Source organism: Aythya marila (assembly GCF_965140915.1).
Source record: "Aythya marila genome assembly, chromosome: 3".
NCBI lineage: Eukaryota > Metazoa > Chordata > Aves > Anseriformes > Anatidae > Aythya > Aythya marila.
In genome coordinates, this window is record NC_139044.1 from 19,111,073 (window position 1) to 19,137,677 (window position 26,605).

Here is a 26,605-nt window from a genome sequence, read left to right on the forward strand (position 1 = left end):
TTGTAGGTCCAAATGATGGAGCAAAAGATGAAAAGGTTGTCTGAAGAACTGAATTGTCAAAGACAAAATGCTGAGAGTACTCGTCAGTCTTTAGAACAGAAAATAAAGGCTAAGGAGAAGGAATACCAAGAGGTAAGGCGGAACTTTTTATAAAACAATACTGATACGTGAGTGCAAAAAGTGGTTTCATAAAATCTGACAGTAGATGCTAACCAAGGATCTCAGAGAGATACAGGACCTGGTCTAGAAGTGATAAATAAAAGTTAATCTTTGAATAATTATTGCATGAGAAAGAGCGTCAAAAGATTCAAACAGAGCAGTAATTGTATTCATCCAAAGCTGGGTTTGAAGAAGCATTATGTTGTTGATTCTCCCTACAAATCCAATCCATGTTGGCTGGTGCATGCACCGACTGGAATCCTTCATGGGGGTGGCGGTGCTGAGAGCAGAGAAGCAGCACAGCACCCTGCTTCACGGGTGCTTTGGTGCTACAGCCTGCTTCAGCAGCTGCTCGCTTGGATGCCAGGCAGTCTAGGTGCCATGCACAGGAACTGCTCCTGTGAAGAAGACTATTTTTGTTAAAAAGGCCTTCACAAGGCTACTATGTAAATCCACACACTGTCATTCTAGGTTGTTCAACAAGGCCAGCTGATGTGAGGAACGCTTTCTCTGTAGTGTTTGTCATCTGTAAGCTGTTAAAAGCTATTATGAAGTTTGTTTAATGTTCCTTTATTTGTATGAACTGGATGCTATGCATGGCAGCCAAATCCCACGTGAAGGTTTTGTTTTATGCATTTGGGCATCCAAATATGTGGCCTATCTTGGGAATATCTCATCTGTGCGTTTTTCTCAGGGGAGACTTTTCTATTCTGTGAAACCTAAGCCCTGTCCTGGTCCTAATGAATTCTGCCCTGTGAAGCCTTTTTTGTGTGTCCCTTGTCCCATTTCTGTTTCTAAAAGTCAGGTGAGATTCAGGTATGCATTCCATTAACTTCTAGGCAATGGCCTGGGACTTCTCAGGCTTTATTCAGAGATGGTAACGTAGACTGGTTTCAGAGTCTAAACAGTTTCCAATGTTCTCTCTCAATTTTTGTTTGAATGTTTCCATCTGAGCTTCAAATTTCCATAATTGTTGGGTTGCTGTGGGACATAAAGGCCCCATTTCAGTGAAAAAAAATGAACCCTACTGTATGGTATGCATATAATAGCAAAGAAGAGATGAATTTATCTACTTGTACTTTAATGTAATTTTTATTTGAAACACATCCTGAAGATAACAAATTTTAATACTGATACTTCTACTAGTTTTAGATTTTTTTCCCTTTTCATGATATGAACATTGCTGTAATGGAGTTTTTAAGCAGATGACACAAATGGTGTTACAGCCATTCTTGCCCATGAGAAAGAAGTGTGCATCAAAGTTGTTTTCAAGTTTTTGTTTATTGTGTTTCAGAGCAGGCAGTATCGGCTAATGAAAATCATTCTGTTGTTGGTTCAGTAACCGAAATAAAAACTTGTTTTAATTTGTGTATTTATTTCTTTGATATTGTACCGCTGTTTTCTAGGAGCTAGCTTGTCAGCAACGTTCCTTACAAAAGCTGGATCAGCAGAGCAACCATGTAAGAAACAAACTGAACCAGGAGCTACAGCAAGCCAAAAACAACTTCAACTCCCTGCAGGCAGAATTTGACAAAGTAGGTTTTTTACGCTAATATCTTCTATTAAGCTTAGGATTTACTGATCTTGACAGCACTGCCTTAAGTTAATTCTACATAAAAAAAAAAAAATATAATAATAATAATTAATATTGAAGCTTATATTGATGTTTTGTGCAGTTTGTATTAGCTGTTTTGTATTTACCATTTCTCACTGAAGTACTATGTATTTAAATGTGAATTGCAGGGTTTAGAATGTTTGGGGCTAGTCTACTTTCCACAGGGAACAGTGCAACTGAAATAAAGCTGCTGTGTGAGGTGGGACTAGTTGGGGCTGATCACAAGAGACAGCTTGTACAAAAAACCTGCAGAGGTGCAGTCTGATTGTAGAGCTAAACTGATCAACAAGTAGTTGCCTTTTGGAACCACAGCCCCACTTTATGCTCCCTATTCATGCATTCCTGTTACTTCATTTGTAGCAGCACTCTCACTCATCTGAACACACAGAGAGATGAAACAAGGACTGAAAGAACAAACAAAAATTATATATAAATAATATATAAATAATAAGAGTTTCCCATTAGTTTAACTCTGTGGACTTCCTCTCCACAAAATCCAGATGAATCGGGGCTTGTATGAGGAGGAACCTGACTACAAGGGAGGTCTCACCCACTGACCATTAGATCCCACTAGTTGTGATGGGACCACAGTTTTAAGGAAGTTGGAAAGCAGCAGCAGTCTAAAGAGAGACTAAAAAAGATACATATGTATGGGTCAAAAAACTCTTGCGAGCAGGTATAAAGCAGCAGAGCAAACTGAATTATTAAAAAGGGCCATGAGTCTTTGAAAGCCATGCTGAGAAGGGCCATTAGCAGGGAGGCTGAGCGAAAACAGTATTTCTGAAAGTGACAACAGCTTTCTTACAAGCTTGTTTTATTTTAGAAATGTAGTTCTGTGAAAACATTGTCAAGTGTTTTCAAGGGAGGTTTCTTTATGCACATCTTATTTTACATGTACTTACTGAATAAATTGATTTTGTATAGAAAAAGAAGTGCTTTTAGTTCTTTCTCCAAGAAAGCTAATTTATTATCTAATTATCTAAGAGTAGATTTTATATTATTGTTTGTTTTCCTGTTTTGGCTTGATAATGCCATTTCCTTCTATTTAAATCTGGAGCATTACAGGACTGTTTCAAAGAGCTACGACGTATTCAGTTTCTTCAAAATACTGTGTCCGTGGAGTAAGAAGAATGGTTGTGATTCTTCCTTTCTGATTCACATAGCTTACCAACAAGGCTATTATGCTGCCAATCTCATTTTAAGCCTAGAGTTATCATTGCAGTGATGTAGCTGCAAGTTGGATGTATTAACCCACCTCAGACAGTCTATGTATTTTAGAGACGTTATCTTTCTGATCAGAGGGAAAGGAACTGAAATGCAATAAGAAGCTGTTTTCTAAACCACTCTAAAGCAACCTTAGGTTTGTGCTGGGGTAATTTTTGTAATAGAGTGTTAGTTTAAGCATAGGAGGTTTAAAAAAAAATGTTATGCCTGTAAACACAATGTGAATTTTCAATGCTCGCTCTTGCAGATAATGGCAGCAAAGCAACGCTTGGAACGTGATAGCAGTGATCTCACTCAGAAGCTGTGCAGAGCAGAGCAGGCTCTATTAGCAGCCCAGGCTAAGGAAAGTGACTTGACAAGAAGCTTTGAGGTAAATAATGCAGAGGAGTAACGGGTACAATTAATAATATGAATTAACAAGCTGTAAACGCTCGGACTGTCTAGTTACCCACATAGCATATTTCCACATAAGCCATCTTAAAATGTTTTTATGAACTATCTTATTAATACTTTAGTCATGACACAAAACAAGGTCTTCACTAACTTCATGTAGACTAATGGAATTTGCATATTTGGCTGAAGGATTGGGATTACAATACTGTAGCATTACTGCTGAGCTTCTAGTTCATGTTGGACTTCTGTTACCAAACGTAGCTTTTTGTTTTAAGAGATTCTTGCTTTTAGTCGTGAAATAAAAATGAATAAATATTTGTCTGATTTTTAGAAGTAAATTCCAGAATCATTGACAGTTTCTTTGGTGCATGCTGCCAAACTCAAAGATTTTCTGCAGATTTACTATATCCTCTTTTGAAAAAATTGCATTATTCTAAGAAGAAATACAGTTCAACACATACACAGTGCTCCTAATGCTTCCCTCAAAATAAAGTTTAATTCAGAGAAGTTTTTGGCTGTGGACATACTACCTCATTCACTTGTGCAAAAATCTTTTCAACTTTAGCATCTCCTTGGTCTTCTGTTACATTATTTTGCTTTGGTACAATCAGAGTGGAAACACTAGAAACACTTACAATTGTGCCACTAGGAGACCTCTTAGTGAATTTCTTTTATTTTCTACTTCTAATTCTCCAAAAAAAGGGAAGGGAGCTTGATAGCTATGTAATCCTTGTCACTGATTTGTTTCATTTAAACACTCTTATCTTCCTTGTTGCCCGTTATCATGAGCGGGTATAAAATAATCTGGCATAATTTCTGCCAAAAAAATTACTCGGCAAAATTTTATGAAAAAAATTAAAGTAACACCAGGGTTTTTTGACCAGATCAGTACAAGCCTTGATAAAGCTTTAGTATACTGTGAAAGTTTAGGTGCATTCCTGCTGGTGGATTACAATATCTGGAAGCATTGCCAGGTATTGGAATGTGACTATTTAAAGTGTTAATTGTTAGAACAGTATTTCACAAGGCTTTGGCCCAGCTGACTAGCACTCTTTTGTACAATTCCCAGGCACAGTTTGGGAGTTCACACGAGCCTGGCACTGTTCCCAGCAAGCAGTTTGGTTACAGCCACCTGTTTTGGAAGATAGAAGATTTTAGTGGTACAGATACAGGCTGTTCCGTGCCACTTGGCCTCAATGCTGGATTGTGGTCCTTGGCACATATTTATTTAGCAAATAAATGTAGCCAGTGCCTTCTAGTGGTAATGCTAATCAAGAATGTGCTTGTTCTTCCAACATATCTCAGAGGAAAACATCTAGAAAGCTTCTACTCATTCTCAGTGTGATCTTTCATATTTTTAATTAAAAAAAAAAAGGGCTTTGTATATCAAATATTGTGGGCTCATACCCTTTCTTATTTTGAAATTATAGACTGAGGTTAGATTTGGTACAGGTGGTTTTAGGGTTGGATTTTTTTTTTTAAATTCTTTTGTCAGAGAGCGCCTTAATTTGTGGAGATAGCATTTTTACTGCAAATTCTTGGAAATGCTTCTTTTTATCTACCAATCTTGTATCCACCTTACTGGTCTGTAACTATAATAATTTTTTCTTCATATATATTTGTGTTGGCCAGACAACTGAACAGCTGGTGACAGTGATGTTTCAGAACATGAGCAATATATTTATGAAGAAGCTGAGTCTGGGGGAGAAGGTAGCACTTGAAGAGATCAGTAACTGTGTTTTTCTCTGTCTTGACTCACACAAGACAATGTGGTATAGTTAGAATTTAAGGCCTGGCTGTTATCCTTACTCTCATAAATAAGTATAAAGCAAAAAAAGTCATCGGGAAAGTCAACGAAGCCTCCAAGACTTCAAAACAATTTGAAGTTCCTCCTGAAATCAGTACCACCAGTATATAGGTTCTGGACTTTGGTTTAATTTTTGCTTTTTCAAGGCATAGTTGCAGAATGGATAAATTGGGTAAAACAACATACAAGTAGAAGCATTAACTGGATTGAAACCAAATTGATTCTATTGCTTATAGCTTTGGAAAGAGCAAACGGCTCATTGTTACCAGATACTTTGTTAAAGCATGGCTTCCTGGGTCTTACTGAATGCTGTTTATTGAAAACGTTTGCACTGAATCAAAATAATTGGACCATTCAGCCTTTTTAATTTCTTAAACTTGTTTGTTCTTCTGTCCATAGATCACCCTAAATGTTCTAATGAACAGGCTTGTTCAGTCATGGACTCGTATTGCATGTACATGCGGTGCTTTGAAAGCCGGAAGTTTGAGTACTACTTTGAAAAATTATTGTTGAGATTGCCAGAAAACTTTGTTCCTTGAAACTTTTATGTGACTTTTTTATTATAAATTCTGTGTAGGGAAGGCTGTGAGTAGAAGGGAAGGTAACTGCTAGTGACAGTGACAATTTTAATCATGTTCTGAGGGTGATTTATTTATGTTGTTTCAAAAACAAGCCTGCCATGCCAGCAAGCTTTTAATTTTTTTCATCCAGACCTTTCTGTTTCTTGAGCTTGGCTTTTGTGAATTGCTGTCCATCTGCTAGTAGTAAACGGATGAATAATTGACGGCCTGTTTCCAATCGGGCCATGCCAGAGCCATGCCATCTGTTGTCCAGCAGCACAGGAGTTTAGAGAAAAAAAAATTAGTTTCCCTACAAGAACTTTTGTTTTGCTTCCTAGATGCAATATAGTTATGTAGTTGGCTTTTTGCTTTTTTAAAACTCAATTTATTTGGAAGAAAATGCTCTTAATGGCAAAATAACCCTCTGGAAGTACAAGCATTTCTAAATAAAATTTGAACAGTGTTGCCACGATAATATTTTTTAGTAGAAAGAGGACTTTGCATGAGATAAGTGAAATTTGATCTATAATTTTCTTGTTAAATTTGATGCCATTTCAGGAGTTTGTTTCCTTTGTTGCTTTAGGAAAGCACCCTAACTTAATCACCTCTTATTTTGTAGGATATGTTCTGTCCTGCCTCTTTGGGGTAGGTCATCTGGAGCTGTTTGTTGTATGCAAACAAAGGGTGTCCTGACTGTGTCAACTGGCAGCATCCCTCAGATGCTGTCAACGAGTTAAGTTTATGCTCAGCTAATGTTCTCGAGCAGGGCTTAGGAATCAATGTCCATCTGCCCAGAGAGGACCTAGTGGAATATCTGTCTTCTGATTGAAATGAACTGAATTCTTTGATCTTGACAAACCTTACAAAATCTGGTCCTTCTTTATTTTTTGTTTTAGGAAGTGAAGCAGGAAAAAAACCTTCTGGACTTGCAATTTGAGAAAAAATTGCAAGAGATCCACCAGCTTGAAGAGGAACTAGAAACAGTCAAGCAATCTTTAAAGCAGAGCCAGAATTTTGCAGAAGAGATGAAAAGTGAGTTATGTATTCACATTTGCAGGACTCCTGATGGATGCTCAATAATGCATGTTTGCTGCAATCCTCTAAACTTGATTGTGAATTAAGCAAAAGGGTTTCCTCTGTGAGATATGATTATGATGGTATTTTTAACCAACATTAAGTTTGTCTGAAATGGAAATGAATTTTTATCTAAACATATGCAATTCCAGAAGATACACAATTTTGAAATTAACTGAAGTATACTGAACTTACCAACAAACAATTTCAGAGAATGCGTTTAAACCAGGAAACTTCTGTTTTATAATTCTTGTTTATTTGAATTTAAAAAAAAAAAAAAAAGGGGGGGGGGGAAGGAAAACGTTATGGAGCTACTGATTGTTGATTCTTCTTTGCAGTGCTTGTTTCTAATCGAGAAGACAATTTTTCAGGAATTAAATTGAAATATAAAATATTCTTTGTAGTTCTGCTGGATTTGACTAATAAAAGGGGATAGATTCCCACTTGCTTCTGTGTGGAAATCAAACTTAATGTGAGCTTTTATAACGAAGATTTTGAATTTGATTTTGTTTTCCTGAAAATTAATGCCCACACTTTTCATTGCCTTTCAACTGTTGATTTGTTTTTGATTGGGTAGACAATTAGCAGTCCTTACGAGCTATCTGGAGGAATGTATTATCTTTTTCTTTTTTGCTACTTGTACATGCTGCTTCTTATTCTGTTCTTATTAAAGCAGAGGAACAATTATGACAATTTTGAAAAATGGCTGTGTAGAATTAAGCATCTTTTTTGGCAGAAAAGGAACACAAGAATGATTCATGAAAAGGTCATACTGTTACAGGTCCTGTAAAAAGAAAAAAAAAAAAATGTGAAAATGACACAGAAATAACAGGTAGCTAGTCACCTGAGAAAACGTGTACTTACCAGAGTGGAGTGCAGACTTGTATTAGGCTGCAGAACAGAACGTTAACAATGTCTAGGAGTACACAGTGTCTGATAGCCTGAAGTGACATAACTAATCCTTTATCCTGTGAGATAACTTACGAGTAATACTTTGCACTGAAATGATCATTTAAAAGAGTAAAAATAGTAATTTCTCATTAAACATTATCGGTAGGATGGCCAATGTTGTCTGACAATGATGTGATGGTGTTTTCTGTTTACAGATAAGAATGCTTTACAGGAAGCAGAGCTGAAGTTACTGGAAGAGAAATGTATAAAGCAAGAAAGCTCATCTTCTGTAGAGCAACTGAAACTAGCTTTAGCTGACATGGAAAAGCAGCGAGATTCTACCCAGGACCTGATCGAGGAAAAAGAAAATCATATTAAAGAACTGAACTGTAAAATAAATAAAATGGAGGAGGAATCAGAAGCTTTGCAGAGTCTCCTTGCATTCAAACAGAGAGAATATGAAGAATTAAAAAAAGAGACTAATACTTTTTCTCAACGGAATAATGAAAATGACAACTTACTGCAAATCAAGGGTGAAATAGGAGAAAGTAACATAGAACAGATGCATGAAAGCTTTGTGACAGAAACTAAAGAGCACGTTAGTAATTTGCAAGCAGATATTTCAGCATGTCAGACATTTGTTGGACAAACTTCAGCTATTCTTGAAGAAAAGGACATGCAACTGCAAAATCTGAATGAAAGACTAAAAAACCAAGAAGCAGAGCTTCAGGATTTAAAGATCAGTAATAAAATGCTTGAGGATTCAGTAAGACAGCTGAAGCTCATGTCTGAGACATGGGATTCAGAAAAGAAGGGCATGTCTTTAATGATCTGTTCATATAAAAAAGAAATTGAGGAAATTACTCAAGAAAATGCAACCATTAGGGATTTAAGCAGAGCTTTAGAGCAAAACCAAGTAACTTTACAGGAAGCAAATAAAAATATTTCTAATAGTTTAAAGGAAAAAGAAGAAATCATTTCTGAAATGTCCAGGAAACATAAGGAGGAAAAACAATGTATTGAAGCAAGAACTGAAGAAATCACAAGAGAGCTGAAAATTTTGCAAGAAAAGTATAAAGTGGTAGAAGAAGAAAATGTAGGCATAATGGGTATTCTGAGAGAGCAGACCGTTGAGTTTGAGGAAAAGAAAGCAAAATTAGAACAAAAAGAGAAACTAGTACTTAGTGAGAATAAAGATATCTTACATAAACTAATAGCCTCAGAAGAGATAAAAAAGGATTTGATTCAAGAACTTCAACAACTACAATCAGAATTTTCTGACATCCAACACGTGCCCTCTCATGAGCCTGACTGTTTAAGACAAGAAATATTAAATGTTGAGGCAAGACTAAATGCAATGCAAGAACAACAGGACATTGTATTTCAAGGCAAGGAGCAATTGGTGAAGGAAATCGAGACAAAACATGAACTTCTGGTATGTGACTTTAGTTGCAAAAGGAGACTCTGTTCAGAACATTTGAGGAAATGCATGGAAGAAAAAGATGCTGAGCTGAATAAACACCAATTTAAGCTTCAGCTTCTTCAAATGGATTTTGAGGACAGAGAACTCTCCCTAGAGAACTGCAGGTTAGAAGTGATACAACTGAAGACTGCTTTAAGGGAAATGGAAACAGAACTTGAGGAAAGTGTGAGAGAGAAAGAGAGACTGCAGCAAGAACTGTTGTCTGTTAAAAAATTGGAAGCTTCATATTCTCAGCTTACGGTATTAGGTGAAGATTGCCACTCATTGGAGTATAGTGATGATGATGTTTCTCAGAACTGTGGAAAACGAGAAATGGATGAAAGTTATTCACCAGTCTTGTTGTCATCCTCTTTGCAGGTAACAATAAGCAAACTGAGTGAGCTGGAAAAAATATATGAGAAGTTGCAGAATGAGAACATTGCATTAACCTCTGGATTTGAAGACTTAAAAACTGATGGTATCGCAGATATTAATAAGGTGGCAGAGGAAGAAGAGAACATAATGAATAGTGCAGATACAAATTTAAGAGCTGAGAAAACTACTTTTCCCAGTGAAGTTATGGATCCAAGTGATAACAGCGATTTGAGAATGCATTGTGATAATAAGGAAATGTCCTTCAAAGAATGCAGTGCTGGACCTAGTTCTGACTATGAAGACTTAAAATTGTCCAGCAAAGAAATTAAAACTCACTTTGCTGAAGTGAAAGAGAAAATTTTCTCTTTCCAGAATGAGCATATAAAGTTATATGAACATCATTGTGGTATGATCTCAAAGATATCTGAGCTACAGTCTTGCATTGAAATACTAAAGGCAGAAAATGCTGCATTGTCAACAAGTCTGAGCAGTGCTCATACAGATTATCTGTCAGGGCCACTATCTTCTAGCCAAAATGGCACACAATCTAAATTAGATGAAACGAAATCCACAATTTCTTTCTCAGGTCTCTGTTTCTCAGAAGTAAGTGAGGTTGATAATTCTTTTAACAGTGGTATGTGCAAATGGACAGAGGAAATTAATCAGCTGAAAAGTTCTGAAAAAATAAATTCAGAAGGTGCAGCAAATGTTCTGGTTGAAAATTGTCATAATGATACCACGCTGGACTCTGTTAAAGAGACCGGGAGCATTACTCCTATCACATCTAACCTTGAGGGTAGAATTGAAGAACTTGAAATGCTTTGTCAGACATATGAGAAGGCACTCAAAGTGCTTGAAGACCAATTTCACATTCAAGAGAATATGAAAAATGAGGAAATACAAGAGCTGAAAAACATTATACTTTCAGAGAGAAAAGAAATAGATCATCTTAAACAACAAAATCTGTCAGACAGGGAAGAGTGGCAGCAGAAACTGAGTAACCTGACTACAGAAATGGAGTGCAAACTGGCAGAAGAAAGAAAACAAACTGAGAATCTGTCTTTGGACTTTGAAGCAGCGCGACTCCAGCTACAAGTCCTTGATTTAAGTTCTCATTCACAGCTGTGCACTGATACAGAAAATGTAAGTAATTGCTCTTGTGCAAAACAGTTTCACGTAAACCTCTTGGTTTATGGCAAAGCCAAATGAGGATTTTACTGATTTGAAAATAAATATGTTTAAAGTAGTACCCACAGCCATTTGGTACCGTTTAAAGAAAGTAGACCAATAATCTGTACCGTGAATTCTGGCCTATGCATCCCAGGGATAATGAGAAATAAAGTCAATGGGTTTAGTCCACTAGAGTTGTGAGAGTAGTACAGCATGTGCCACTTTGTTTTTCCATCAAGTGCTGTGTTAGCTGGTGCACGTGTGCTGTATGCACTTGTACTGCGTTTGCAAGCTTTAGATCTTCTCTGATTTAATACAGCCTGCTGAAGATGCCTGCACTTCCCACGCCCCTTCATGGGACCATAAAGAGCAAGCTAGGACTGCTTCCATGCCCCTAATTCCTTTTAACGTTCTCAACAGCAGTACAGAGCTAGTTGGTAGCAGAACAGCTAATTCTCAGTTCTGCCTAAATTCTTCAAAAATACCTTAGAGGATGAACATTTTGGAAGTCAGTGCTGTCCTATCTTTCAGCACAGTAGGTGATGTGCAACCAATGAGCTCGATTTTCCTGCTCCTTGTAAAGAGTATCCTCTATGACAGAACCAGAATTTGAGTCAGATTAGAGGAAAACCACTTTAGTTCATGTACAAAGTGTATTCAACTAATTCCCTCCAACATAAATCTGACGGATTTATTTTCTGTTTGGGGAACTTCCAGTCTGGGTCATTAAGTCCTGTACAAATGGTCTCCAGCACCTGGTCAGCATAGGCTTGGAGATAATAGTTTAACACTGCTCTCAGACCGAGCATCTCAAAGATCTCCATTTTGTCCAACTGTGCAATGCTGAGCAACTGTTCCTTGCAGAGGAGAAAGTCTTTCACGTGTATGTTTTGCTCACAGTTCACTTGGAGTGTCCACATTGACACACAGACACCTGAAGAAGACTGTTCCTACCACATATAGCTGGAATTCCCTCAAGATGAAGTACCCAGTACATGTCACTCAATTTCTCCCTGTGGTCCCTGTTCTTTTTTGGAGTCCTCAGGTTTCAAAGTCACTCAGTTTTGTTTCATATGAGACCGTGAGATGGCGCCATGTGTAAGCCAGCTCTGACAGACAGTGGCAATTGAGAGAAGGGATTCTTTGAAGATTTGGGTCTTGTTCCCCTTCAAGATTCTTTAGCACCTAATAGAAGATGAGCAGTAAGCAGTTTTGCCATTAGTGATACTTAAAGTTTTTCACAATTTTTGTATTTTGTCTTTTGTAAATTTGGCTGACGTTTCTCCCTCGATGTCTTTAAAATCTTTTGGCCAAAGATGTGTGCATGCAGTGTAAAATCCTTTACATAGGAAAATTGTGTGGATTCTGAAGTTAAGAAGGATGCTATCTATTTATTTTGCATAAGGGGGAAGCTTCGCTGGCTTAAGAAAGTTTTTAAAACTCACCTTGCTTTTTTTGTTTTTATTTATATGCATATATTTTTTATCTTTTTAATTGGTTCTTAAACTTTGCAGAACGCTCAACAGGAAAACGATAGTCTTTATCACTCGGGAAGCCCCTTTTGGAAGCCCTTCCCTACTGGAAGTCCAGAAATGAGAAACAATAAACCAAAACTAATCCCCATTGAGAAATCTCCTGTAGGAGACAGCTCTGTGTGTGAAAATGTAACTGCGACTCCTGAAGCAAGATTAGTAGAAGATTGTTCAGAGGAGTTTTCTAGAGAACAAAAATGTAGAAATACGTCAGGAAAAATCACCAGCCCTTCCCATCATGTTAGTGCACTGTCATTTTCTAATAGTGGCATATTTTTGGGTTCAGAGGATTTCTTTGAAAATCAAATAAGCGCTGAAGCTCTTCAGGAGGAGGCAAAGCAACAAACTCCTGAAAATTTGAAGCTGATCTGCGAGACAGAAGAAAGCCATGCAAATGTTGATTTACAAATGGAAGTCAAAAAGTTAAACTCTCACCTGCACTTTCAGAATGCACAATTAGCTCTGGAGAGCTCAGCTTTTGCAGAACTGGAGGAAACTACTGTAGCGAAGGAAGAGGACAGTGGTATAAAGGAGAAACTGGAATCACTTTCTGTCAGTAACCAACAATTATCTCTTGAAGTTCTGTCTTTAGAAAAAGAACCTGAGAAAATAAAGTCTGAGGTGGAGATATATCAAGCTAAATTGTCTAATGCAGCAGACACACTGGATGATGTTGAAATGGCCAAGGGAAACTGTCATGAACGATTTCTTGGAGCTGAAAATGAGCAAAGGCAGCCAAAATCTGAGAATGATAATATTAAGAACCATGACTTTTTCGTAGATAACAATACTGAAGTGCTTCAGGCAAAATATCAGCAGTTAGAAAGGGACAGGGAAATTGACCTAAAAACTATTTCTGTCCTTCAAGAGCAGCTTGTTTCAGTCACAGCTGAGAGAAACCATATCGGCCAAGAACTGTGTGTTTTGTCTGATACTAAAGAAGAATTGGATCAAAAGTATCAGAAGTTACAAGAGAAATTAAAAGAATTAGAGTCAACTAAGGTGGATTCTACTGAAATCATTAGAAGGTTAGAGGATGAAGTGAGGATGCAAACAAATCTGCTTGAGCTTGCTAAATCTGATATAAATCGGCTATCCAATGAAAAAGATAACCTTCTGCAGAAGTTAGGAGAGGATGCAGTGTCTTCCAGTTTAGAAGAAAAGCTTCAAAACCAAGCAGCAGATGTGAACAAGGAGCAAGAGCTGCTTGCAAGAGAATTTGAAGCTATGCAGAATAAGTTAAGTGCATCAGAAATGGAAAACTTAAAACTTTCTAGATCTTTGGAAGGCTTGTTAATTGAAAAAAGTGAACTTGCTGCTAGACTCAACTCAGCACAGAAAGAGGTAGATCAAATGCGACACGGAATTGAGAAGCTGAAAGTAAAAATTGAATCTGATGAGAGGCAAAAATGCCGTGCTGCTGAAAAGCTGAAGGAGCATGAACGGAAAGTTGACTTTCTTGTGGATAAAATCGAGAGGCTGGAAAGAGAATTGGAAATGTCCGGGGAAAATCTAGAAGGTGTCATCATCCAAATGGAGACGGCTAAAACGGAGGCAGAAACGTTAACAGTAGAGATGGAAGAGATGGCTGAAAAGTTGAAATGTCTTCAATTACAGATTGATGTTCTCACTTCACAAAATGAGTGTTTGGCAAAAGATGGAAAAGAAAAGCAAGAAAGAATCCTCGAACTGGAGTCTTCAATTTTGGCTACAGCAAAACTGATAGAAGAAAAGGAGAAAGAAAAGATGCAACTCAAGGAGGAGTTTGAAAATTCTATGTTATTGCTGAAATCTGAGCTGAAAGATGTAAGTGAGAAATTAGAGGTTTCCTCCCAGGAGGAAGCAGTTGCCAGAGCAAAAGAGCAAGTCTTGATTAATCAGGTTGCTCTTCTTGAGCAAGATAAAACAATATTACTGCAGGAATGTCAGGAAATAAAAAATGAAAATATCAAGTTGGATCACACAAGGGAATTACTTGTTCAACAATTTACGGATTGTAAACAAAAGCTGGATGAAAAACTACAGGAAAACTGTGTTCTTCAGCAGCAGGTGAAAGAAACAGAGGAGCTGTCTTCACAGTTGACACACATGGAACAAGAGCGTGAATGTTGGCACCAGGAAAAAGAAGCGCTGCATAACTTGGTTGCTGAGCTGAAGCTAAAGGCGCAACGTTTTTCTAATAATGAAAGCTTCCCGGATATCCTGAATGTTCTAAAAGTGTCCTATAAAGACCTTGAGGAGGAGCTGGAATCTACTCTTTGTGAAAAGACTGCTTTATCTAAAAAGGTAATACCATTTCCCTTAGGGCACAGTTCCCTTTTTAAGAACGAGGATGAAGTGTCCTCTGGGCTTACCACTTCCTTAATAAATTATATGTTAAAATAACTTTAACCTCAGACTTTTACAGTAAGCCTCTTATTTTTAAAATTATGCGATCAAATTGAGAACAAGTTTGCGCTGTATTTAGAGCTGGAAAGCATGATTGTGTTTTATGTAGGCCAAATGAAACAGTTGCTTGGAAGTAGGCATAGAAGTTGAATCAGATAATGTAGGATATTTTCCTCTTTCCTGTCGAAGGAAAAAGGAAAGACAAGTGAATAGTGGGTGAATGAGTTTTTATATCAAGGATAACTAGGAGAGCTCAACAGAAAGTTAAACATCAATTGGACAAGTGCTATGTCAAAATGACATTAATCTGCTGTGACCCTTGCTTGGAGTGTGAACAACAATGGGAATAAAGTAATTCACCTTTAAAACTGCTCATATTTATGTACAAAAACTCTTGGGAGGTCACGATGTATCTAATTTAAAATTTAAAGAAAAAATGTTAAATAAAATTTCATTTCAGGTAAATGAACTGACTGAAAGTTGTATTGAGCTGGAAGCCATACTAAGTGATACTGAACAGAAGATTTCCAAATTACAGGAAGAATTTACCATGGAAAAGAACAAGCTTGCTGAACAAATACAGCTTCTTCAAGAACTCTCAGAAAAGAACAAAGTTAGTTACTGCACCTCTATTATTTCTGTCTTCAAGGCCAGATTTATTCTAGCTGAGAATGTGTGTGGGCTGGTCAAGGGAGCTGTGCTCTATTGACCGGTATTCCAGGTTCTTGCTTCCAAGTTTCTGAATATTTCATGTTCTATTTTGAGATGGAATGATGATTAGTTAATGCTTTTATACCTTTTCCTTCCACTGAAGGAACTGAATTGTTTCCTTAGCGTAAATGCCACAGGTGGCTATCTGGAAATCTGGTGCCAAGAGTTCTCTAGTGCAGACATTCAATCGTTAGGCTGAGGATGTTAGATAAAATAAAAAATAAAAAATGCAACGTTTCTCAAGTCTCTTTATTCTTTAAAACTTTCAAGACAAAGTAAAGGAAGAAACAGAATATGAGTCCTTAGTTTAAGTTGTTAATATTTAATTCTCAGAGGCTGATTTACTGTGGAGATAAATGTAGGTCTTGTTTATTTGTGGCCAATATTATATCTTTAAACAAGCTTACATGGCCTTAGGATATGCTAATGACAGCTACAAAATTTTATAACCAGGGGCTTCTTTCTGTTGTGGCCTTGAAGATTTTGAGTGGAAATAGAACTGAGATTTCTGCAGCTTTCAGAAGTCCTGCATGGAAATAAATTTTCCTTTTGGCCAGCTGTCCAAAAAGTACCATCAAAAAAGTGGATCAAAATGAAAATGCTTAAATATTTGTTACCTTTGAGAGGGTGAGAGAAGTGACCCTTAATCTTTCAAGTCACTCTGAGGGAACAATTTTATATTTGGAGAGGTTAAGCTTTGGTTTTAGCAGTGCTGATTTTTTTTAACAGTGTTGGCAAACTTACACTCAATGTACCCTTCAGTTCCTAATATTAATTTGAGAAGACCTTCCTTTGCCTCCTATCCTGCCTTTTGTGCTCAGGTTCTACATTCTGTAATTACAGTCTACTTAGCCTCTCTAAAATACATTTTTCTTACCAAGTTGTTTTTGGAAATTCAAAATTTCAGATGTACAGTCAAATAGTTTAACAGGTTGGCTATTTCTGCATTGATAAAATTCTAAATATCAAATAATGTTCTATTACTGTTTTTAGACTCAGCTGCATCTAACTATGTCAGAAAAAAATGAACTAACGAAGAGTTTGGGGATGGTCCAGAAAGAACTACAAGAAAAAGAAAGTGAAATGAAAAGAGAAATAGCAGAGTACCGAGACAGACTACTTCAAACAGAGAAAGCGCTTCAGGATGCTTTGACAGAAGCAAACAGAAAGGTAAATCAGGAAATGGGAAGATTGGTGTTGTGATTTTTTTAATTAAATGTTAGGTATTTAAAAAAAAAAAAAAAAAAATCCTACTGTAAAAGAACCTGGTTTTGGTAACAACATTTCCAAACTCTCTATATACTTACCTCAGAACTCAGGAAGTGTTAAATTGTTTTTCCTTTTAGCAAACAGTGAAAGATGAATTTACCTCAGAACTTAGCTAGTGTTAAGTGATATATATAAACTTAGCTGGGGCTATACACTTGAAAAAGGGAGAGCAGCTGTATGTTTCAGTCCAGGGAACAGTTGTTTTGGTAGGAATGGTGAGGGAACAGTTAAATGAAGAATATAAATGGCTAATCTGATGAGAATACCACAGTTTTAGCCATGCAGCCCCGAGGAGAAGGGCTAGGGGGTGTTCCTTGATGAGAAGCCCAACATGGAATTAGATGAGTTGGAACTAGATGGTCTTTAATGCCACTTCCAACCCAAACCATTCTACAATTTTGTGTTGTATACAAAGAGCCGTATCTTTGTATGGAGGAGTCATAAATGTCTATAAATATGTACTTGAGACCAGGAAGACACTGAAAAACAACTTGCTCTATTAATTTCTAAGTAAGTTACATTTCTATGACTATGAAGTAAATTTAAAAGCAAGTTACAGTAAAATATAGGGGCTTTCAAATGGCAGACTTCTTAGAGGCAGACTGGTATAAAAAATACGTACTTGTGACAAATCAGTCTTTCAGTTTTAAACTCCTCAAAACATACCAAGCAAGTTTGCTATGGAATTCCCATTGGCAGTGATATGCTCTTAAGTATATCTTCAAAATATAGCTTAGTGTCCTTTTTAGCATCATAGTAATTAGGCACATTTTGTCTCTCTAGAATGAAATGCAAATTGAGGCCTGTCAAGATAAGATGAATTCATTAGGGCTCTTTAACAGCTCACAAAAATTGGAACTTGAGCAATTGATGTCAGCTAATGAAGAATTAAATAATTCTCTTAAACTAACTAATCAGACTTTAGGAGAGCTCCTAAATCTTCAGGTAAGAAAAAAATATTGAAGCATTAAGGTAGAGTACGTTAATGTAAATGTAGGAATCTGTGCTCCAGAGATTTGGTTTGACTTTAATATACAGCCTTTGTTTCACTAATGAGAGCATAGAGCACGGAAGAAATGTTGTTACTATTGATCTACATTAGAAAAATTTTGTTATGCATGCCACGACTTAGAGCACCTACAAGTGGTTTGTGATGCGAAGCACAGCCATCTGTTGTCTCCACTGAACATCTCGACTTGGTTATAACATGGTTAGACTGTAGTCAAAAGTGGCTTTGCAATGCCTCTGTTTTCTGTTTGTGAATTATGTCAATGATAAAGGATACCATGTTCTGTCTTAAGCATGTCTTGATGCTTTGCTCTTGATTTTGAGAGTTTATCGACTCCATTTCATACAGAATTCTCATTAAAATGATTAACTAGCGTCGTTCTGTGAATGATTGAACTCAATGATGGTAGAATTGGAGCTCCACTTTCTGTGAACAACTGATAGCTTGGGAACAGTTCTAGGTGTGCTTGGTTGGCTTCTAGTAGCACAGGTGAAGTTTAACTGTCCCTGTAGCTGGAATTCCGGTTATTAATTTTCCCTGCGTTTTTCTTATCTTCGTTATTTGTCCTGCTGCTGTCTGGGATTGATTGCTGGCTTTCAATCTTGTGCTTCCACTTCAGAAATGAGTTTCTCTCTCTCTAAAAGAACTCTTGGAGATAAGTGATCGATTCAGCATATTTGCAATTAAATGCTGAATTACAATTTTGCTACTCCACCTGGATCCCTACAAGTCCATGGGTCCGGATGGGATTCATCCCCGGGTGCTGAAAGAGCTGGCGGATGTCATCGCGGAACCTCTATCAATTATTTTTCAACGATCCTGGGAATTTGGAGAGGTCCCTGTAGACTGGAAGCTGGCAAATGTTGTGCCGATTTTCAAGAAGGGTCAGAAAGAAGACCCTAGCAATTACAGGCCTGTCAGTCTCACGTCAGTGCCTGGTAAAATCATGGAGAAGTTGGTTCTCGGACTCATTGAGGCGCACCTGGGGGACAAAGCAGTCATTGGTCCCAGCCAGCATGGGTTTGTGAAGGGTAGGTCCTGCCTAACTAACCTGATTTCCTTTTATGATAAGATCACCCGTATGGTGGACCAAGGGAAACCAGCTGATGTGATTTTTTTGGACTTCAGCAAGGCTTTTGACACGGTTTCCCATAGGATCCTACTGGACAAAATGTCCACCATACAGCTAAATAAAAACATCATACGATGGGTGAGCAATTGGCTAACGGGCAGGGCCCAAAGGGTTATGGTAAATGGAGCTGCGTCAGGCTGGCGGGCGGTCACCAGTGGGGTCCCTCAAGGCTCCATTTTAGGGCCGGTACTTTTCAATATTTTTATAAATGATCTGGATGTAGGAATAGAGGGTATTTTGAGCAAGTTTGCTGATGACACCAAACTTGGAGGAGTTGTGGACTCAAATGAGGGCGTAAAGGCCTTGCAGAGGGATCTGGACAGGTTGGAGAGCTGGGCGATCACCAACCGCATGAAGTTCAATAAGAGCAAGTGCCGGGTCCTGCACCTGGGACGGGGAAACCCTGGCTGCATGTACAGACTGGGCGATGAGACGCTGGAGAGCAGCCTAGAAGAGAGGGATCTGGGGGTCGTGATAGACAGCAAGTTGAATATGAGCCAGCAGTGTGCCCTGGCAGCCAGGAGGGCCAATTGTATCCTGGGGTGCATCAAGAATGGCATCGCTAGTAGGTCAAGGGAGGTGATTGTCCCGCTCTACTCTGCGCTGGTGCGGCCTCACCTCGAGTACTGTGTGCAGTTCTGGGCACCACAGTATAAAAAGGACATGAAACTGTTGGAAAGTGTCCAGAGGAGGGCTACGAAGATGGTGAAAGGCCTTGAGGGGAAGACGTACGAGGAACGGCTGAGGTCACTGGGCCTGTTCAGCCTGGAGAAGAGGAGGCTGAGGGGAGACCTCATCGCAGTCTACAACTTCCTCGTAAGGGGTTGTCAAGAGGCAGGAGACCTTTTCTCCATTAACACTAGTGACAGGACCCGCGGGAACGGGGTTAAGCTGAGGCAGGGGAAATTTAGGCTGGACGTCAGGAGGGGGTTCTTCACAGAGAGGGTGGTTGCACACTGGAACAGGCTCCCCAGGGAAGTGGTCACTGCACCGAGCCTGTCTGAATTTAAGAAGAGATTGGACTGTGAACTTAGGCACATGGTCTGAACTTTTGGGTAGACCCGTGCGGTGTCGAGAGTTGGACTTGATGATCCTTAAGGGTCCCTTCCAACTCAGGATATTCTATGATTCTATGATTCTATGATTCTAATATGTTTCCCTTGCTCAAAAGTTCCGTATTCAATAGGGATGTCCAGTGTAGTGTTAGTTGTTAATTATTCTGCTTAATACCAACAAGGGGCTGATAGGAAACTCCAGGATGTATACTGGTGACAAAGCGCGGTACCCATGGCACTGTAACTATGATAGAAGGCTTCCAGCTGTGCTTGCTGTGGCATTTGCACCCAGCTTTGCTCCAGAATAGGGAGCAGTCCAGGAGAGTGGGAATGGATAGCCAGGACTGGTGTGCTGCTGCTCAGAGTGGTACTTCTGAGCTGAGATTGAGAGTGCAAAGCAGGCCTGGGTTTTCTTGCTTCTGCGCTAGTGAGATGCAGTAGGGACAAAAAGAAGACCAATAAAACTCAAACTAGGAGGAGAGTGCTTTACAATTCAGAATATTGATTTGAAATAGATTACCTAGCATGCCTTAGTGCTGGGATAACAGGTAGCAAATGGACGGACTGTTGTGTCAGACCCTGGGTTTTTCTGCATAGTTAATCTCACGTACGTATCTGTCCAGTAAAAGGATTTTCCTGGGTCTGGGATAAAGGGGCAGCTATAATGAGGTTGTACAGAAGCAAGCAAACAAATCTACATTACCTCCATGGTCTACAACTAATATTGCATAGCAGCTGAGGAGGTTCCATTTGATAATGTGTCGTTTAAACAGAAAAATTGTGCTTCTAGTATAACAACTGTATTTTTTCTTTTGTAGATTAATAACGCCAACGTTATAGTTCAACTAAAGAAGCAAAATGAACTTGCAGAGAGTAAAGTGCAGCTGTGGATGAAATCCTGTAAGCATATGGAAAAGGAAAAGGAATGGTTGCAGCAACAACTAACAAAATGCGAAGAAATGTTAAAGAAGAAAGATCTAAATGTGTCAGAGAAAGAAGGTAACTGAAGCTAGATTCGGTCTTAATGTTTTTCTAGCAATGAGTTAGTTGGCAAAACTTTTTTTTTCCTAGAATGTCCATTTGCATATGCAGCACTAATACAGAGCATGATTTTTAATTAGCACAAGTAAGTACCACTGCAAATATGTCAGAAGTTTTGAAAATGTAATTCATCTCCTTTATCTCAAAGCATCAGAAGCAACCACGGATTATGAATATATATTAAATATTACATTGTTTTGGTCAAAAGTGGCTTAAGGAAAAAGGGAGAAGCTTTTTTTTTTTTAACAAGATTAACAAGATAACAATATTTGTCATTTTTCCCCTAGCTTTCCCCTCTGACTCCTGTTCCCTTGTTTCCTTTAAAGTTCACTGCATGAGATGAACTCTAAATGATGCTTAAGCAAATTTAGGGTTGCAAAATCAAGTATTGTGAAGTTACAAAATGACAGAGGAAATGTTTGTCCATGCACTAATCACAGATTCTTTTCAAATTTGGCATGTTTGTTTACTACTTAGCAAACCACTGTAGTGTATAACATTTCACTGATATTGGTATATCCTGTCACTTATTTTGTTCTTGTACAGTTGTAGAGCATGTGTAATTAATTAAAAGATCTGTGATCATTGTGTTATAAATTCTTTTACATTCATCCTTATTTTAAGTAGTTATATGAACAACGGTACTTTGCTTTGAAAGGTGCTGATGAGAATGCCATTACAGAAGAAACTAAGTTAAAACTGGAAGAATTACAGGAATCTGTAGAAGAGAAAACCAGAGAGGCAAATGAGAACTTGGAGAAATACTCCTCTCTGATTGTTAAATATTATAAACTAGAGCAAGTAAACGAGATGCTAGAAACACAAGTCACTTTGTTGAGTAGTCAGCTGAAACAGCCAACGAGAGATGCTGTCAGCAGCCCTTTGCTGAGTTCAGGCAACTTATCAACAGTGAGCAATCAGTCTGATCCAAGAGATGAAGATTCTGCTGAGCTTTCAAGTAAAAGGCAGCGGTCTGAAGACACCTGGAAGGATAATGGAGAACCAAGATCTCCTATGCCAGAGCCTTCATCAAAAAAAGAAAGGAAGGATTCTATCTGTCAAAACTTGCTGTGTCAGGAGAACTCAGACTGTGAGCCGGATGGGCTTCCAGAAGTAGTGAGAAAAGGTATTTAGAATTTTTGGTAAAGGCAAATGTTCTATCACCATAGCAGGTGTTCTCTCTCTCTCTCTCTCTCACTTTTTTTTTTTCCTGTTTCAGCTGAATTAATTTTAATCTGGGTAAGTAGGTGACTATGTGAAAAACTTTTGGTGACAGTTATGGCAGGTGAAAGCAGCCAGTGGGAGTTGTGCCATTTAATGCCAATTCAGCACTTGTGGAACTGTGCCGTTAGACCATTTTAATACATTTACACTACTGCCAAGTTAATTGTAGTTAAATGATCCTGGCAGTCACAACTTTGTAGTTTCTGGTGGCACATGTATTAGACACTAAGCATGTGATATGTTAGTAGCAATGAAGTTTTGCTGGAAGGTGACTTGTTCTAGTCATTTAAAACTATTCTGTGGGCTAGTAACAAACTTACAAGAGAATAGATGCAGACTACTGGTGAGGTGCCTCTGTAATAAATGCAGTTGTAATTGTTAGACAAGCTGCAGAGGTACTGAGTCACCTCAGCTTCAGTGATCACTCCCAGAAGTCAGGAATTCTTAGTTTATACATCAGTTGCATTTTGTTTTCTTACAAGCATCAGTATTTTTCTGGAAATGTACCTGTTCTGAGGACATGTGCCAGTTAGTGTTTGACTTCTAGGCTAGATGGAGAGATAATGGAGGATCTATAATAGTGTAGTTCTAACAGAATCTGTGACAGTATAGTTCTACATGGAGAAAATAGGAAAAACCAAGAATGTTGTATTGTGGTATTGTGTTCTTAATGAATTCTAGTAGAACAATACGTGTGTTTTCAGACTAAAATTATTCTCCAGATGATGATGTGCCTATGGGGAAAAAAAAAGACCAAGAACTTGTTTGAAAAACTTTACTATAGAATTGCTGTTGTACCTTGCCTGCAATTTTCAGGGCTTGCATATGGAATGTGGAATACAGAAGATCTATTCAGTAATCTTTTTGATCTTCAGGAGAATAAATTATTTATTTTAATCAGGTATTTTTATCCCCAGTGTGAAGAGGGAAAAAAAAAAAGTCCATTTATTTGAGAAAAAGTGTAACTTATTTAGCTGTGTTTAATAGAAGCTGTTCATTTTCCAGGGTTTGCTGATATCCCCATCGGAAAGGTTACTCCTTACATTTTACGCAGAACAACCCTAAATCTAGGGACCAGTCCTCGTGTGGGTTCCCCAAGTGAGAAATTCCTCTTACAGACACCAGATGTACAGAAAGGATCAGAATCTCAGTGAGCGCTCCTGTTCAACACCTGGTGGCAGCAAATCACAAAAGGTAATTTAAAAAAAAAAAATATCTGTACATGAAGGCCATGGGGAAAGCCAATATGTTCACTAAGTTTATTCATCTTGCCAGGTAAGTTTGAGGATATATCATCATTCTTTAAATTTCTTAGCAGTACAGTGAAGTTAAGATCATAAATACCGAATCACTCAAATGCGGCAGAGCTCTTGACCATGCTAGCATCCTGCAAATTGTTCCTGTGATGTAGTTTTTGACTTCATTGGGAAATCTGTTGGGAAATGTAAATGAAATACACATATATTTTCAGTTTCTTTTGATGGATATTTAAGGCCAGATACTCATTTTACTGTAATTTCTTAGGTTTCAGAAAAAAAAATAATCAGCAAAAGAACCTTTGGGAGTCAGAGTTGAGGATTATATTTTTCTGCTAACAGCTTTTCTTAAAATTCCTCATTCTGAATGCTATAAAATAACTACAGATGTTTGAGTGGCTGTTAAACATGTAAATTGGGAACATTTAGATGATAAAGGAGCTAACTTTAATGTAAGTGATTACCAGATTTTGAGGTTACTAACATAAATACAACTGAGTTAAGTTTTTGAAGGATGATTTTATTAAAAAAAAAAAAGTTCAGTAAATGAAATTTACATGAAGTTTGAAGTGTTTTCAGTAACATGACACACTACAGTGTATTTCACGGTACATCAGAGTACGACATTCTTTCTAAGCCAATGAAAATGCTTTGCAGACTATTGAAAATGTTCCAGCTTCAGAACAGAAATAAACCTTTGTCTGGTATCTTCTCCAAAGTTGTTAACTGCACTATCTTAAAGCTGAGCAATGAGAATTTGAGAAGTTACCATCTATTGGTACTTCTTTACCTGACAGCTGCACAGAAATTTGCCAGTAGATCCAAATCCTTCCAATGTGCCACGTTACACAAAAATATTTTCTAGGCAATCAGAGGAGTCTGCCACACAACTAAATATGAAGTCATAAAGGATAAATACAGTTTTTTTTTTTTTTTTTTTTTTTAATTGAATTATTTTCTGTTAGCACATTAAGCATGTTGGCAAGATACCAAAAGTAAAAGCAAAAGCCACATAGACGGGGCTTTGAGCAACCTGATCTAGTGAAAGATGTTCTTGCCCATGACGGGAATTGGACTAGATGACCTTTAAGGTTCCTTCCAACCCAAACCGTTCTATGATTACGTACATTAGTAGATGTATAGGTTTTGAGGCCAGAAAGCATCATTAGAATGACCACTCAGACCAGAGCCATCATTTGTTTTGAGCTGTAGTGTTAGGAAATCCATATATTAAAGTGAGAGTGAATCCCCTGCATGCGTGCATGTTTCAGGGTGAATTACCCTGCTTGTCAAAACATGCTGCATCTCACAGGTACTGCCTGAAGGCCTGTGGTTTATTAGTTCTTTAAGTGATGCCAATAAGTTTTATTTACATTCATTTATATACATTTTCCTATAACCTTAGAAACAAATGGAGCATGTTTGTTGGAGGAAAAAACGAAAACAAACACACACAAAACCAAAACAACTCTATAGTGCAAAAAGAAAGGAAACCTTGGCTTCAGGAAGTTGCAGAGTAATTACCTGCTGTCAGAGCATAAGCTAGGTGGAGGCTCTCACTGACCATAGTCAAGGCTACAGCAAGTTAAAAGTAATCAGTAATAAATGGTTTTTAATTTAACTAGGGGGAGGTATTCCCAAACAGTCCTTCTCTTTGCCTAAACTTGTGTTTGTCTGGCTCTAAGGACAAGCTACTCCTGATTTTTAACTACATTGGAGAAATTAAGGTTTCAGGATTTTTTTTTTTTTTTCCCACAAGTATAAATATACAGAATCACCAGTTCCTGGAATCTGTGTCCAACTTCTCTCTTGGACACTGCTGGAGATATATGGGTTGGTTTTACTTCAAATCCATGAACATCTGGGAATTTCTGGAGGAATTGTTCAGAGTGTTGTTTCATCATTTGTGGAAACTATCAAAATGTGTTGCTTCATGCTTTATATTAATACAGTAAATATTGTGTCTTATTTTAAAGTGAAATAGGTTTGGTTTCCTTCTCTTCTCTGACAGGTACTTATATATACTTCATTTCAGACACCCAGATTCAAACTGTTGCAAACTTCTCAAGGTGTTTAAAATGTGCCCTCTGTCATACACATTTATTCACTTTTGTATGTAGACTTAATGTAGAATTCGAGTGCTTTGCACATCAGCTAAATGTGAAAGCAGTGGTTTCTGTTCAAATGGCAGTAAAAATGTGAGAACTGTTTTATGTTTGCAGAATACGTGCAGAGGAAATGAAATACAGATCTCTGCAATAGCTGGTACCTTCATAAACACACTAAGGGTACTGTCTGTTCCCCGGTTAAGCTTTGTTTCTGCTCCTAGCAAAATAGCTTGCCAGCTGTGTAGGAGATACTCCACCTTACCCATCAGCAAAACAAGTGATGTTAAGTCTCACTGCATTGTATATTCAAGAGAGAAATGTCTTCAAAATATTTTGTGTTGTTGTTATTGTGCATGTGCGCTTTTTTTTCAAATTCCCAATAGTTAATTTTTTTGCAATGAGCCTTTTGACTTACTGCAGAAAGCTACCATTTTACCATTACAAGTCAAACAGAACACTTATGTTTGTGTTGCAGGTAAATGGTGAACAGCAGCCCCAAGCAGGGACAGCTCTTCCAGCACTGAAATCTACTTCAAGGTCACCACTTTGCCCATAGAAGCAATCCACAAGCACTGTCTCTGACAATACTAGGGAGACTCATGATTCACAAAGCCAAAAATTCCCTAAACAAACAAGCACTACCCAAGCAAGATGAAAAACAAGAAAATTATAAGGTGCTGTAAATTTCTTTCAATTTAATTACCATGCAGAACAACTGATGACAAAAAACAGTTTGTCATGTAGATACCAGACCTATATGGAGGGCACTATTTTCTCTTATCGAATGATTAACAATAATCTTCAGATCTTGTTCATGAATATTTAGTAATATCAAGTCACTAAAAGTTGTGGAACGATACTGAAGGAACAGATCTTCTTTGAATTTTCTGTAAAGAATTGTACATAAACCTGCTATAAAATTAAACCATTAAGCCAAAAAGTGGACTACATGTTGCCTTGTACATCACTGATACCATTTGTTCTGTGTACTGAATGATGATTTGCAAATGGAAATTAAACTCACCTGAGCATCTCAATCTATTAGGTTCCAGGAAAAATGAGGCAAACACTATTAGAGGTTTTATAATGAGGCATTGACTTTGTTTGTAACTGCAAAAGCATATATATAACCAGACAGAGGCTGGAGTGC

The 26,605-nt window shown here is 37.8% G+C and overlaps 1 protein-coding gene across 1 annotated transcript in view; it reads left to right on the plus strand.

Annotated features, from left to right (window-relative positions):
• CENPF (centromere protein F) overlaps window positions 1-26,379 on the plus strand; it is a 38,803-nt gene extending 12,424 nt beyond the window's left edge. The window contains exons 8-19 of the mRNA XM_082757300.1: window positions 7-132; window positions 1,566-1,694; window positions 3,246-3,368; window positions 6,655-6,790; window positions 7,939-10,703; window positions 12,245-14,548; window positions 15,111-15,263; window positions 16,355-16,531; window positions 20,645-20,825; window positions 21,526-21,993; window positions 23,097-23,285; window positions 25,931-26,379. Of these exons, the coding sequence (XP_082613426.1) occupies window positions 7-132; window positions 1,566-1,694; window positions 3,246-3,368; window positions 6,655-6,790; window positions 7,939-10,703; window positions 12,245-14,548; window positions 15,111-15,263; window positions 16,355-16,531; window positions 20,645-20,825; window positions 21,526-21,993; window positions 23,097-23,245 (6,711 nt within the window). The 3' untranslated portion in view covers window positions 23,246-23,285; window positions 25,931-26,379. The remainder of the gene's footprint in view (window positions 1-6; window positions 133-1,565; window positions 1,695-3,245; window positions 3,369-6,654; window positions 6,791-7,938; window positions 10,704-12,244; window positions 14,549-15,110; window positions 15,264-16,354; window positions 16,532-20,644; window positions 20,826-21,525; window positions 21,994-23,096; window positions 23,286-25,930) is intronic.
• The last annotated feature ends 226 nt before the right edge of the window (window positions 26,380-26,605 follow it).